At 42.9% G+C, this 14,991-nt stretch overlaps 2 protein-coding genes across 2 annotated transcripts; one reads left to right on the forward strand and one right to left on the reverse strand.

The window, feature by feature from the left end:
* Positions 1 to 5,114: 5,114 nt before the first annotated feature.
* LOC311167163 (histone H4) lies at positions 5,115 to 5,456 on the forward strand (the record flags this gene model as incomplete). The annotated part of the gene is made up of 1 exon (XM_084227995.1): positions 5,115 to 5,456. One exon carries the CDS (start codon positions 5,115 to 5,117, stop codon positions 5,424 to 5,426), a length of 312 nt encoding a protein of 103 aa, XP_084084121.1. The 3' UTR covers positions 5,427 to 5,456.
* Positions 5,457 to 12,532: 7,076 nt separating this feature from the next.
* Positions 12,533 to 12,918, reverse strand: LOC311167160 (histone H2B type 1-C/E/F/G/I; the record flags this gene model as incomplete). The annotated part of the gene is made up of 1 exon (XM_084227992.1): positions 12,533 to 12,918. The coding sequence occupies exon 1, from the start codon at positions 12,911 to 12,913 to the stop codon at positions 12,533 to 12,535; it is 381 nt and encodes a 126-aa protein (XP_084084118.1). The 5' UTR covers positions 12,914 to 12,918.
* Between the last annotated feature and the right edge of the window lie 2,073 nt (positions 12,919 to 14,991).

The raw sequence follows: 14,991 nt of genomic DNA on the forward strand, positions 1-14,991 counted from the left end.
GCCATGGGCATATCCCCAGAGAGTGGAGGTAGCCCTAGGCATACCCCCACGCGGAGTACTCCTATTTTTGTGGGCATCCTCACATTGAGGGACTCCCCTAGACCTGAGCGTCCCCAGGTCTGGACTTGCTATCTGCCCCTGCCATTCTCTTTTCTCTGGCTGGGAAGGAAGGCTGTGTCAGAATATTAAAACCTAATAAGCCAGTCAATTATAAAAGGGTTGAAAAGTTACTCAAAAGCCAAAAAATGCAACATTATTTCAGACCGGATTTGCTGAGGCTATGAAAAGGTATGCTAATCTAGACCCAGAAAAGCACAAGCATTTTAGCAGTCTCCTTCATTAGCCAGTCTTCTTCTGACAGCAGGTGCAGGCTGCAGAGACAAAATCCAGGGCTATTAGTAATAACCATTTGCAAGTTCACAAACCTTGATCCTAATACAAGACAGGGCGAGGAGATTATTAGTCAGCCTGTGCAGATAATGGCAAAAAAACCCCAAAACTAGCCTTAGACCCCAAAGTCAGCTACACCAGCTTTTAAAAGTGGCTTTTAATATCTTTAAAAACTGTCTCCTACAGACTCCCCTTTTCATGACTGGTGCACCTGAACACTTGGAATTGTCCTCATCCTGGAGCCCGAAAATGGTCTAACACCGTCTTTCTAATACCACTCTGCCTCAAAATCAGAAGATATAAAACCATGAAGTCATCATACTCGGGTAAAATCTTAACATTTAGAAAGGTGGACTGTGGTCCTCACTAACTTAACTTTAAAGCTCACCCAACTTTCCTAAGATTCTGACTAGCCTCACAGTGATCATGCTCACAACAGTGTCCCTAACAAAACTAAAAACCTAGTAGTTTTCACTGGGCTTGCTACTCTACACACACAGCAAACCAACCCTCCCTCTGAGTCCGAGGCTATATACCTTACTCCAGCACCTCAGGGCTCCCCTGGTGGGTGTTGCCCTAACAAGGGACACATGGGATTTAAAACAGCTCCTCTGCTAGGAGCAATTATCTCACTGACAATCTTTCTAGTCTAACAACACTCTAAAAATGGGTTGTTTCCCTGCTAAAATTTATTCCCTTTGTCACAAGCCCAGAACTTGCTAGCTATTTTACTGCTGCTCATCTTGTTAATAAACCTAATACTCAATGGCTAGCCCCAAATGACTGTACATGTTACTGAGGGCCCTTAGCCACTCTCACTCTCCTCTTAAAACCTTAACATACAAAATCTCCTAATCAAATTTGTTTCTTCGAACCTAGAAGGAGCTCTTCAAGTTTAAACTCCTCGTTCAAGCAAAAACAGCTGACCCATACAAGAGGAACAGACTGTCCATATGCCTTGCCCCTTGGACTCCAGATGTCCCACCCCTTGCCTCCTTCCAGAACCAGCAACAATAGATAGCTCAGGGACTAGTGTTAGGGAGACCATATCCAAGGCCCCTGTAGGTAGGGCCAGCTCTATGTCCCACTCCGCAGGAAGCAGCTACAGAAAATGGACCTCTTCCCTTCAATTCCCCAAAAGATTTTGGGCCGGATATGGTCAGTGGGAATGATGGAGGACGAGAATAGAAAAACTGGAAAGGAGGCCTCCCAGGACTAAAACCTGACTCACACAAGGAGATGGGGGTCGAGGGGAATAACATGACAACCCAGCTGTGGAGGTTGGACTTTTAGACACCAGTGCCTTATCACAAGGCAGGAGACCTAAGTAGGATCAGATGCTATAGGGTGTGGAGCACAGGCCTGAGAGGAAAGATATGGAGACTGGGCCCACCCTGGAATCTCTGGTCCCTTTCTAGTTTTGCCTGTTACCCAACATCAGCAACAAGCAGACCGCTCCACGGAGGAGTGACCCCTCCCAAAGAGAAAAGGACTGTATCAGTGCAGTCTCTGCACAGGCTCCGGGCAGCACTCCCACTGCCTACCGGTGACTATGCAGATTTCTCTTTCCACCAACTCACTCCCTCTGCAGGGCAGTGGCTTTCTGGCTGCCCATGACCTGTCCCATGTAGGGACTTCTCTTCACTGACCTCCCTCAGTGGAGGCCGCTCTCCTCAAGACCGCCCGCTTGCAACCATGCAGGCCTCTCTCAGCAAACTTGTCCCTTTCCCTTTCCTAATAAACCTGCTCTTTAAATATAGCTAACATCTCTGTCTCATAGAGAAACCCACCTGGGAAACTGGTGAAACGGGAGCTCTGTTGACACCTTTCCCAGAGTGAACCCAAGGACCCTACACTCTGCAAAACTACATCACAGGCATAATTAACAAGTTTGCTTACTTACAGCTCCTCGCCTTCCAAGATTCATGGCCAGGGCCTCAGCACTCTTATCTACAAGGTCGGGCAGACAACCAGCTGGTCTGTCTCTCCAAGGCCATTCCCAAATGCCTGCATCTTTCCTCCCCTTGGCTTGCCCCCCTTCCCTGGGGACTTTGCCACAAATGATTGTGCCTGCTGAAAAAAACGATGTTATCTATGTAACAGATATGGACACAGTTGTGTATAAAAGGAACCCTTGGTCTTTAAACCGGTGCTCAGACCTTATGGGACTACCCAGGTCTGGGACCTCATGCATGAGTAATAAAGCTTCTCCTGACCTCATCATTCCTGAAGTACCTCTTGTTCTTCCTCTGCTGGGTAAAAGGCTAGAGTTTATTTCTACAACATACTAGCTGCATGATTTTGATTAAATCATCTAACTTTTCACAGTATGCTGTTTCAGATTTTTCTCCCCCTCCCTCTCCTTACCCGACTTTAAAGTCAAGGAATACATCAGATGAATATGACATCTGGAAATGTCTTTATCTGTCATTCCCAATCCTTTAAACAACATAAATTTCTTTATTGACTCTTCTAATCTAAACTGTTTCCTAGTATATCAATATTTGTTCACTTATATTTTCTCAGTAAGCTTTAAACAATGAAAAGTATAGTTAATCTTATACATACGGAATAGTCACTTATATAAAGTAAATTGTGTGAATACATATAGGCAGTCTGTATGGATCCAGAAATGAAGAGTATTGTGAATCCCATCCCACTGCTTTATTCTGAGAATATGGATACTTCCAAGTGCTTGTTTCTTCTCACAGCACCTTCATGGTACTGCTTCTCTAGTGCTTGACACTTGTTAATGATTTTAAATGGAATGAGGGTCATACTAACTGGTGGGGAACTTAAACTCCATGGAAGATGTATAGCTATTATAAAATAAGTAGAAAATTCCAGAATCCACTGACTTCTTCATGACCCAATTCTGCCTCTCCTTAGAGAGTTTTAACTCTCAACACACTAATATAGTCTTAAATTTATGTTTCAGCAACCATATTCCTATGATATATGTTAAAGCAGTGTAAAATGTAGGGCATTTTTGCAACATTTTACATGTTGGAGAAATAAAACAATTCTATCAACAAAATGACCCTTCTGGTTAAAATCACCTTAAAGAGTGAAGATTACTCAGATTTAAGGTCATTTCCAGGAATAGTATTTTTTATGAGGTAAACCAATTTTAAGGCAGGGCAAACATCTGGGGATTCAGATTTTATTTTGGTGTCACCCTCTCCTCTTCTTGAGAGACCCCTTCCACTCTCCTATTGCACAGATTCCCTATACCATCCTTAATTCAGAATGCAAACTCTGTTTGTCTGATTTAGTCTGGAAATTTTAGCCACGTAAATTCTCCGTACATGTTTTTAAATTTGGTGTTTTTCTCCTACTGAACTGTCTGATGTTAATTCTCCCCCCTCCCCTTCAACTTGAGAAGAACCCAGAGTAGTGGGGGATTTCACTCTTACAATTACAAAGGGAGGCAATTTTATTAAAATGCTGTTATCAAATTTATCAAAAATTTGGGCTGGTAAAGTTATAACATGTGCTTCTTTATTCAAACATTAACTGTATTACCCTTGTAACAGATTATTGACATCATTTAGACTGATTTGTTTAAGTGATATGTTGAGATTGGCAGTGTCAACTGCAATGTCACAGGAATATAGCACAAGTCCTCCAATTATCCAGTTGGTAGCCTGCACTGATAACAGAGGCATGGTGACACAGTCGTTAAGTGGAGAAGGCTATCTCCAGAGCTTGGCTGGATGTTATAATGCTAATTGATGGAGACTAGTGTTGACAAATGCAGAGCTAGATACTACCTGTGAGTAAGTAGTCTAATCAAAACAAACTTTAAACTCTCAATAGAACAAGGTTCTCATCATTTTGGGATATATTTATAAATCTTCAATAGTGTTTGTGATTTTTAATCGATTTGACCTGTAAACGTAACTTTTCTTATGCTTTTAGTTATCTTTTTTTTCCCCTTAACCTTATTATTATTTTTTAAAGATTTATTTATTTATGCATACAAGAGCTGGGGTACAGGCCAGAGATGCAGGGGGTGAGAGGACTCACCAGAGACAGAGTAGGGAGCAGAACAGGCAGGCCAACCCAAATACACTGCTGATGGGAAAAGCAGGCAAGACAGGAGAGGCCCTTTTCGCCATGTGGGGTGCCCCCTGGCAGGCCAGGGATCTAACCTGTGCTGCAGAGGCTGGGGACCTCTCCACAGTGCATTGCTAAGCCCCTGCAACACCAGGGAGGCCCCTGCTTTTAGTTATCTTGATAGGGTTTATCCACCCTCCACACCAGAGTCCTACTTTGCTAAACAGTGATCCATAAATCAATAAAACTAACAGAAACTTAAGCAATAAAAACAGGATTGCTTAAAACAACATTTAGGTATTCTTATAAGGGACATATGTGTATTGATTATTTCTTATTTCGGGAAATCTAAAGGGCAAATGTCAGGCTTCCTTTGTGCAAGCTGCATGATCGTTGACCCACTCGATGGTTGCACTTAGAGTACAAAACACAGATACACATTTCCCTACATAGGCCTATTTAGTAAATTTCACCTCCAGTATCCATTGTTGCTTGAAACGCCCCGCCTACTCTGTACTGCTCTGCGCTGAATAACAGGGGGCGGGAGCAGACACTGGTTACCGCCCCTGCTCTCGCGGTTCTCAACTAGGTCCGTCACCTTATTATAAAAGCCCAGAGTGGCGCAGCTGAAAGCACATTTGAGGTTTAGGTTCAATTTGCTCATCATGTCTGGTCGTGGCAAAGGCGGGAAGGGTCTCGGCAAGGGCGGCGCCAAGCGCCACCGCAAGGTGCTGCGCGACAACATCCAGGGCATCACCAAGCCCGCCATCCGCCGCCTGGCCCGGCGCGGCGGCGTCAAGCGCATCTCGGGGCTCATCTACGAGGAGACCCGCGGGGTGCTCAAGGTCTTCCTGGAGAACGTGATCCGCGACGCCGTCACCTACACCGAGCACGCCAAGCGCAAGACGGTCACGGCCATGGACGTGGTCTACGCGCTCAAGCGCCAGGGCCGCACCCTTTACGGCTTCGGCGGCTAAATTTCAATCTGCTGACGCGTTTGCTACAGCAAAACCAACGGCCCTTTTCAGGGCCACCCATCTTTTCACCTGAAAGAGTTTGTCGCTGAGATTTCATGTTTGTCGGTTACGGGGTGTTGGAGAGGGGGTGGTGGTGGTGAGTATTTTCCAGTTAGGAAGTTCTACACTGGCTAAGTAGGTCACATAGCGTGATCAACAGGGAGGAGGCTGACTTTTCCACGAGTGTGTCATTCAAGCCGGCCATTGTGAAAATATGTCAACAGGTAAAATGCTGCAACGTAAACCCACACCTTGTCGTAACACTGAGCTGAAAGCTACAGCAATTCCTTCCGGGACTAGCGGGGTGGAAGCATGGTGGTTGGGAGTGGTGCTTTAAAGACAGTTGTGAAAGTATGGTGGTTGCATAAGTGCTATCAGGAAAAAAACAGCTCCTAAGGTTCCCTGTTTAAATTTTAAGAGATGGTCCTGTTTCGGAAGTTCCAAGACTTCCCTTCAACAGCTGATTACAAACCTAAGATAGAATGATTGCAGGGCATGTATCTTGAAAAAAGTGCTGGGCTGAGCCTGTTAAGCCGAGATCTTACTGGGTTATATTGTTTTTTACACAAAGAAATGTGGCCAAACAAGCAATTTGTAACCAAGGTCCCCATTTTTTGTTTAACCCAGTGTAAGCTACCAGTAATCTCGCAGGCCAATCGGCATGCCGCTTAGTGTCCTTACAATAGATTTTATTTTGTGAAGAATCGGGTCATTGTGTATACTGGCATTTTCCTAGTAAAATGTGTTTCCTAACAAAGGTCTGGCTGAGCAGGCGGCTTCCCAGTAGGCGTTCTCCATCGCCTGGCTTTCTGGCAGTAGAGGAGTTGATGTGCTTAAGTGCACTCCCACACGTGTGAAGTCACTCCAGTATGGGCTTTAGATACCTATCTTCCCATCAGTTATAAAAGTATTGACTTTGTTTCCTCAAGCGAAGAATGTCAGGCCCTAGGGGAACGCAAAACAAAGGCTGGGCGGGGTGGGGGTGAGGGGATTGATAAGGAGAAGCAGAGCTGTCCCATAGATCTCATTCATCACAGTAGATCTGTTTCATATGACAAGAATAAAACTGTCTTTAACAGTGGATTTCTCTTTTCTTCTTGATACTCTTTGTTATGTCAATTGAACTTTACTATATACCAAATACGGTTTTTGGTTTCTCTACTTACAAAGCGTGTCCTTTTGTTGTCCCCAAAGTTCTTTTAAGGAAAGCTGATGATCAAGGAGCCTTGGTATTTCTTCCAATTCTAGAATAGTCCATTCTAGATAAATTAGAATATAGGCAGTGGCTTGTATAGGACATGTTAGAAAAGAATGGGTGGACTGTCCATATGTCTCAGGCAGTTGTAGTCTGATATTTCAAAGTACTGTGTCTCCTTAAGAGAGTAGTTCTTAATATATGCATTAAAAACTCCTCTGAGAGTCTGTGAAACAAAACACACATGGACATAGCTATTTCATGGGGCTCATTTACCCTCTGAGGCTCATTCAGGTACTCCCCGGCTCCATGAATTCCTGTCAACAACATGGAGTCTAGGATTTCACATCTGAAGTATAGAGAGTAGAGAGGAAAGGGTAGAGAGGAAAGGGAAAATATAATATATAAAGAATACACTGGGCAAGATAAATTTGTCACCATTTAATTGTCTGCAGTAGACCTATACAATTCTTGAGGTAAATTAAGTTTTAATGTTTTATAACTCAGAATGCAAGATAGATACCCCATTCTGAAAATTTTTTAAAAAATGTTTATTTATTCATACAAGACCTCGGGCACAGACCAAAGGTGTGGGGGATGAGGGGATTCACCAGAGACAGAGTGGGGAGCAGAAGAGGCAGATTAACTGCTGAGGGGAACAGGAGGAGACACAGGACACATCTGCTGCACCATGTGGGTCAGCTCCCTGGCTGGGCATGGAATTTGTTCTGCAGTGGCTGTGAATAGCTTCACAGTTCTGAGACTTAACCCCTTGTGCCAGCAGGGAGGTCCATTCTGAAAATTTTTTATTCTCAAGGACCTGAAGTTCCAATCTGACTGAATCTCACACGATTTGGTAGTAAATAAAAAGTGGGAAGCTTCTTTTTCACCTGATTAAAGAAGAAGCTCATGAGGTTTTTTTCTTAAGACCCATTCAATTTGTCTTCCATTGCAAGACTACGTAAATATTTTTATTTTTTAATTTTTTTAAAGATTTGTTTATTTATACAAGAACTGGGTACAGTCGAAGGCGTGGGAAGGTGAGAGAATTCACCAGAGACAGAGCAGGAAGCAGAACAGGCAGACAGACCGAAGACACTGCTGAAGGGAGCAGCAGGCAAGGCAGGAGAGGTCTGCCGTGCCATGTGGGTTTCTCCCTGGACGCCCAGGGGATCAAACTCGTGCTGCAGAGGCTGCAGACAGCTTTACAGCACTGCGCTCAATCTGCTGAGCCACTGGGGAGGCCCTGGGTAAATATTTTTAAAAGACCTATACATTCAGTGGTCTATGCCATTGAGTCAATTATATGTTAAATTTATAAGAAATATTTCCCATACCTGTCTTGAGAAATAGAAGAACAAAGCAGAAACCCTGTATAGAGGGTGGTTTACTTTTTGTGTATTTGGTCATGTTACTTATCCTCTTTGTGCCTGTTGCTTCATCTGTAAAACAGAGATAACAGAGTACATATTTTTTTAAAAAAAAATTTTTTAAGATTTATTTTATTTATAGAAGAACCAGAGCAGGGATCAGAACGGCAGAATGACCAAAATACACTGCTGAGGGGAGCAGTGGGCAAGACAGGAGAGGTCTGCCGGGCCATGTGGGTTGCTCCAAGGCTAGCGGGGATTGAACCGGCAGTGCAGAGGCTTTGGACAGCTTCACAGTCCTGCACTTAACCGCCTGTGCCACCAGGGAGGCCCCGTATCTTTTTTATTTTTAAAGATTTACTTATTTATGCATACAAGAACTGGGGTACAGGCCAGAGGTGTGTGGGGTGAGGATTCACCAGAGACAGAGTAGGGAATAGAACAGGCAGATTGACTGATGTACACTGCTGAGGGGAGCAGCGGGCGAGGCAGGAGAGGTCTGCTGCACCGGGTGGGTAGATCCCTGACCAGGCATTGAACCTGTGCTGCAGAGGCTGTGAATATAGCCTCATAGGTTGTATCTTAACCCCTTGTTCCACTAGGGAGGCCCCAGAGTACATATCTTATAGGTTATTTTTAATTTGTAAACCATTTGAATAGTGTGCGGCACATGGCAAATATCTTATGTTTTAGTTATTGTTATTACTATTGTTACTATTATATTTATTCCTTATGACATTAGAGACACCCAGAGAAAAGAAAGTGGCATTTGGACATAAGGACATACAGTTGAATTCCTGAGTTATCAGTTTCTATTTTTTTGACCTGGGACAAATTATTAACCATTGTTTTCTTCTCTATAACAAAAAAAAATATGTATTTTTGTGAAGATGGAGTTAGAGACTGTAGGGTAAATATTATGATTATAGTATGTGTTCAACAAATATAGGTTTACATATTTTCTTAAGAAGTTACATATGTATTATGTATTAGAGTTCTTTTGAATGCAAACATAAAAAATCAATTGTGCATAACATAAGTAAAAAAAAAAAGACTCTCTTGAGATAGAAGTTTACTCATTGCACTTAAGGACTTGCTAAACACACAGACCTGCCTTTCTCTTCTTTCTCTTCACAATATCTTGAAAAGTGAATCTGATTGATCACATTGGGCATGTGCAAACATAATGGCCCAAGACTGAGGGTAAGAACATAATGGAGTTTTTCAAAGGAGGGAATAATTGTGGGTCCTTAAGCTGTCCCTTCCATGCTGGTCTCTAGTAGCTGTAAGCAACTTCCCAGAGATTGCCATTTATTATATGCAAAGCTCGTGTTTATTCTCATCCTACAACACATCCCTTGACCACATCCTCCTTCCTTTTTTTTTTTTTTTTTTTTTAACATATAAAGCATCAATGAACCCTGGACTGCATGTGTCTTTTTGTGCTAATGTTTTTGTTTCCTTTGGATAAGTACCTGGAAGTGGAATTGCTAGAGCATATGGTAGATCTAGTTTTAATTTTTTAAGCAACCTCTATACTATTTTCCCTTGGGACAGCCTCAGTCTACATTCCCACTAACAGTGCACAAGGGTTTCCTTTTCATCACATCTTTGCCAACAATTTGTCATTTCTTCTCTCTCTCTTTTTAAACTTGACTTTTGCCGATTTATTCTTCTGGATTTTTTTAAGCGCACTCACCACTATTCAGAAGATTACTGTCTTCTTTCTCTTAATGTTTGGAGTGCTCTATATTTATTTGTTTTTAAAGGTATTCTCCATGTTGACATTAAAATACCTATTTCCATAATTTAAAAAATTTCTATGTGCAGTTATAGTTTGCCATGACACAAATTGAGAATCTGGGTGTTTTCTTTTAATAGGGTCCAAATGTTCAGGCACCTGTTAAAACTCCCATCCTCATCTCTTAACACTTTTCCTTTGTGTACATCTCTCCCAGCATGCAGGCCTTCCTTCTATTTCTTGAATAATTTTGTAGCACTAAGATCTCCTCTCTATTTGAAATGGGCTTGCTGAGTTATCAGCTTGCTTATTGTCTTTCTTTTCCCCTAGGAAAAGCAGAGCAGACTCTTGTCTATTTCCTTCACTGACAGTAACTAAATGCCTCATGTGGAAACCCATTATCTGGTAACATACTATGGCAATTCTTCAGTGGCTCTCTATTGTTTCTTGTATTCATTCACTGTTCTATTCCTGCTCCCATTTCTCTGATTTGGACTTTCATCTCATCTCTCTTGATCACAATTTGTCTCTAATCCATCTAATTTCTTTCAACCAGAAGCTCCTTCCTAAAACTAATGAGTCATGTCACAGCCTGCTCAGAAACTTTCTATAATGTTTGGCCACCTGCTAAATAAACCTAAACATCATCTTATACCATAACCTCACCTTCCCACAACAAAAGCTCCACATGTGCCGAGACTGGTTAGCTTATTCTTCTTCATATAGCAGATGTTTTTGAAGCATACAGTACCAGATAAGCAGCATTTCTATTAGCTGGGTACTCTTCAGAAAGCCAAGTTCTCATATCTCCACAGAATAAATGAAACAGAAACTCGGGGAGTGGAACCAACAACGTGTTCTTTAACAAGCACAGGTGGTTCTGAGGCACAGGCAAGGGTGAGGGCCCCTACTCTATAGTCTCAGCACATAATTCAGTGCTTGGTATTTGAAAATGAATATACCAGGTGTACCTTTAGTCTGCCTCAAAGGCCCTCAGTATTAAGCAGAGCAGGTGTCTTACCAAAGGTCATTTCCCCTCTTTGTTTTTGGTACAGCCTAAATTTTTTTCAGTCCTCACCTTCTTCTCTGCCTTGTGTGCCAAGAAAGGCAGAGATCCCTTCCAGCTTCAGGGGTTGGGTCCTGATTCAACCACAGCAGTCTGCAAGGTCCCCACTCCCTTTCAGGATGATTAATTTGTAAGCTGGGTGTACAGCCGTTCTTTGGTGACTGTGAGAGACACTTTTCCAAGAACAAGAGATTAAGCTGAAATGGGAGTTGCCGATCACCAGTTGTCTGTGTTTATATTGGGGATATTTGTGGAATCAGAATTATTTCAGATAAATACTACAAAGGTCTGGACGCTGGAGAGATCCTAGAGATTTCCAAAAACTGAAAAGAAAACCCAAAACAAAAACAACAAAGAAGCCAAAAAAAAAAAAAAAAGGAGAGAAAAATAATTGTTTGAAGTTGAGATGGAGGATTAGGCAAGCTTCAGACTTGATAGGACTTGAGATCTTTGCTGATTTCTGATTTTGTGCAGTAGGGGTCATTGTAAAGCTTCTGAGGAGGGAAAAAAACCCCAAAACAATTGACCGAAAAGTTGAAACTTGACAATTGGAAAATGAATACTGTTGCTTGTATCTTTGTGTTTAACTTTTTGAGAGAATAAAGGGAGACCAGGCAGGCTGCCTGGGAAGGCTGGCTGGGAGTGCTTCTTAAAGTGATAGTAATTTTGGGTGAATTTGGTATTCCCATTTATAAAAGAAGTGAGGTACTGTTGCCCAAACTTTTTTCACCCACCCTACAGAAAGAAGCCTCTATTCTGATGTTTCTGGAGAAAGGAAAAGATAAGTTCTGCTTATTTTCCAGGGCTTAGTCTCTTCAGCATTATGTGATCACAAAATGACTTCCAGCCCTTGAGTGTGTCCAACAGGTGAACAATCTCTCCCGATTCCATATTTCATTTTTTTTCTCCACTCTCTGACCTGCTCATGGCCTCTCTCCTTCCTTGGGAGAGTGTGCTCCACAGTTCATCTGAGCAGGGGCAGGAAGGACATCAAGACTGCATAGGGGTCCACTTGAAAAGGAACTCGCAATGAGCAGGAAAGGACAGATTGGAGACTGCAGAGCCAGTCTTTATATTCTGTGTCCACACTAGTGAGATCGAGGAGGCTGAATCCTGAGGTTTTTGCAGATCTAATTTATGAAGGGAGTCAGGGAGGGGCGTGGTAAGGACTGTATTCCCCGTTAGATCTTAAAATAATGCACTCTTAAAAGCCATTTAAGAACGGCAAAATTAAAATGGCTGTCCCATTACTGGAGAGCTGCAGCCACCAATACAAGACGTTCGTTTAGAACCTTAGATAAAAGTGCCACAGTCTAGAAGGCGAGGCAAAAGGCTGGAGTGGGGGTTGGGTGGATTAGATACACAAGGACGGTGACTCAGCGTCACACACACGGGAAGTTCAATTTTTAGAGCGGGACTTTCAAACTTTAGGCGTTACAGGGTGCAGATTCACATACAGGGGAAGGCAGATTGTACGTGTTTTAGTTTCTTCACTAGGAGCCGCTATGCTACTTAGTACGGATAAACATTTAGTAAATTGACCGCTGTCAGAACCTGAGTCTATGGAACAAAGGTCCCTAAGTGACCCAATTAACACCCCGCCCCCAGAATCGCAAGACAGCGCACAGCTCTTATTGTAAAAATTGAGTGGCTCTGAAAAGAGCCTTTGGGGTTCAGTTGTACCTGAAGGCACATTTACTTGGAGCTGGTGTACTTGGTGACGGCCTTGGTGCCCTCGGACACGGCGTGCTTGGCCAGCTCCCCGGGCAGCAGCAGGCGCACGGCCGTCTGGATCTCCCGCGACGTGATGGTCGAGCGCTTGTTGTAGTGCGCCAGGCGGGACGCCTCGCCCGCGATGCGCTCGAAGATGTCGTTGACGAACGAGTTCATGATGCCCATGGCCTTGGACGAGATGCCCGTGTCGGGGTGCACCTGCTTCAGCACCTTGTACACGTACACCGAGTAGCTCTCCTTGCGGCTGCGCTTGCGCTTCTTGCCGTCCTTCTTCTGCGCCTTGGTCACCGCCTTCTTGGAGCCCTTCTTGGGCGCGGGCGCGGACTTCGCTGGCTCAGGCATTTCACTTTCAGTTTTCTCCGACAGAGAAGAAAATGGGGTCTACGCGGAGAAGCCTGGCTACTTATAGGCAACGTTATGCAAATGAGGACTTAGAACCGTGCCCTCTGATTCGTTCGTTTATAGGGAGGTCTGCATGCAAATCATTGACTCTAAATGCACTCTCCCATTGGTCCAATCTTGAGAGCGGTTTTCCAGCAGGAAGCCAGTTTTTTTTTTTTTAATCTTGTTAACCCCTTTCAGTACAAACGGATTATTATTTTTTAAAATAACAATTCAGATTCCTTTGGTGTTTTTTAAGTCACTCTCCTGTTATTTCCAAACGCCAGGGATACAGTGCTCGCTTCGGCAGCACATATACCAAACGCCAGGGATACAACTTGCTTTATAATAAGTTCAGATGATGATGATGATGATGATGATGATGATGATGATGATAATGTTTATTTGGAGAATAAAAAAAGGCAGTTTGTTGAAATATCCTACAAAGTAGCACGGGTGGGAGAAGGGAGTTAAGGATCTGTGCGTCAGATTATTTTATAACAATTCAGATTAGCTTGTTGATTACTTTTAAAAAGTAGAAGTTGCTGTTGTATTTTAAAATGTTAGTAATTATTTCAATACCTATGCATTTGCCCACATATATATACAAAATCTTCAAGGGGCTGGATTTACAAATTCAGGTAGCAATCGTACAGGAATTCAAGTTTGTAATATTAGAGTTGTGCTATATATTTGTTTTCACTAGTTATGCTTTTGAAGTGCCAATAAAATACTAAAATTTTTAATTTGATTTAATTTAAAATTAAAAATTGGTTTTGAATTCGGTTATTGGAACATTTTTCAGTGTCAAAACCACAACTTGTACATATGAATTTACTGTGCATTTTGCACAATCTCACAAGCAGCTCATTTCCTATGCAAATTTAGCATCTAAACTGAGATGTGCTCTAAGTCTTAATTAGACATTGGATTTCACAGATTTACTATGAAAAAAGGATGTACAGCATTCTATCAATAATTTTTATATTGATTATGTGTTGGCATGAGAACATTTTAGCTATACTCGTATAGGACAGGCCTCCCCAAGATGTGTCACTTTGCCATGTGGTTTATTTTGAATTGAGGTCAAGGTTGAGTTCTAGCATTTAAAAATGACAGATCACCCCTCCTTTCTCCTAACTTCTTTCCATCATAAATACAAATACATAAATATCTTGATGGGGAGAACTAGTTCCATTTCCTATTTCCCCATAGGTAGAATTTCTTTAGCTGCATTTTTTCTCACTGTGTGTGTTGAATTTGAGTCTCACCTGTATTTGGGGAGATTAGGGTAGGGTAGGTTGGGTTTGGTTGTATATATTAAAATATTTCTCTAGGGCCTCCCCGGTGGTGCAGCGGTTGAGCGCTGGGTTGCAAAGCTGCCCACGGCCTCTGCAGCATCGGTTCGATCCCCGGCTGCTCTCCGGCCACTGGAGGAGGGTCCCACATGGCGCGCAGACCTCTGCCGCCCGCTGCTCCCCTCAGCAGTGTACTTCTGTCCTTCTGCCTGCTCTGCTCCCTGCTCTGGCTCTGGTGAATCCTCTCACCCTCCCGCGCTTCTGACTGTACCCAGTGCTTGTATAAATAAATAAATCTTTAAAAAAAAAAAATTTCTCTAATCCAAATCTCAGCAAATGGAACCTGGTTGATGCATCAAGTTGAGTCTTCTGCAGAGAATGAGGGCTTGGTCTGCACACATGGAACTAGGCTGGTGAAATAAAATGAGAAGCATCCCTGTCCCTCCCCTTAGGGAAGATGGTAATTGGGTGGGTGGGTGTGATTTGGGAGGAATACCTGTGCAGCACTCTTATGGGAGAGCAAGATAGGTGAGAACAACAGATCTCACTGATTGTGTGAGATTAACAAATATTCTCTGCTTGACCTAAATCTGGCCAGGTTTCTCCAAGCCCTTCTCTCCACTAAGGCTTCACCTTGACCTACAAAGTCTCCAAATAAGAACAAAGTTTCTAACAACACAGGCTGTATCCCTAGGATGACTTAACTCCTCTTAAAGTAACTGCCTGAGAAAAACCAAGTCT

Source organism: Talpa europaea (genome assembly GCF_964194135.1).
Source record: "Talpa europaea genome assembly, chromosome: 2".
NCBI classification, from domain to species: domain Eukaryota; kingdom Metazoa; phylum Chordata; class Mammalia; order Eulipotyphla; family Talpidae; genus Talpa; species Talpa europaea.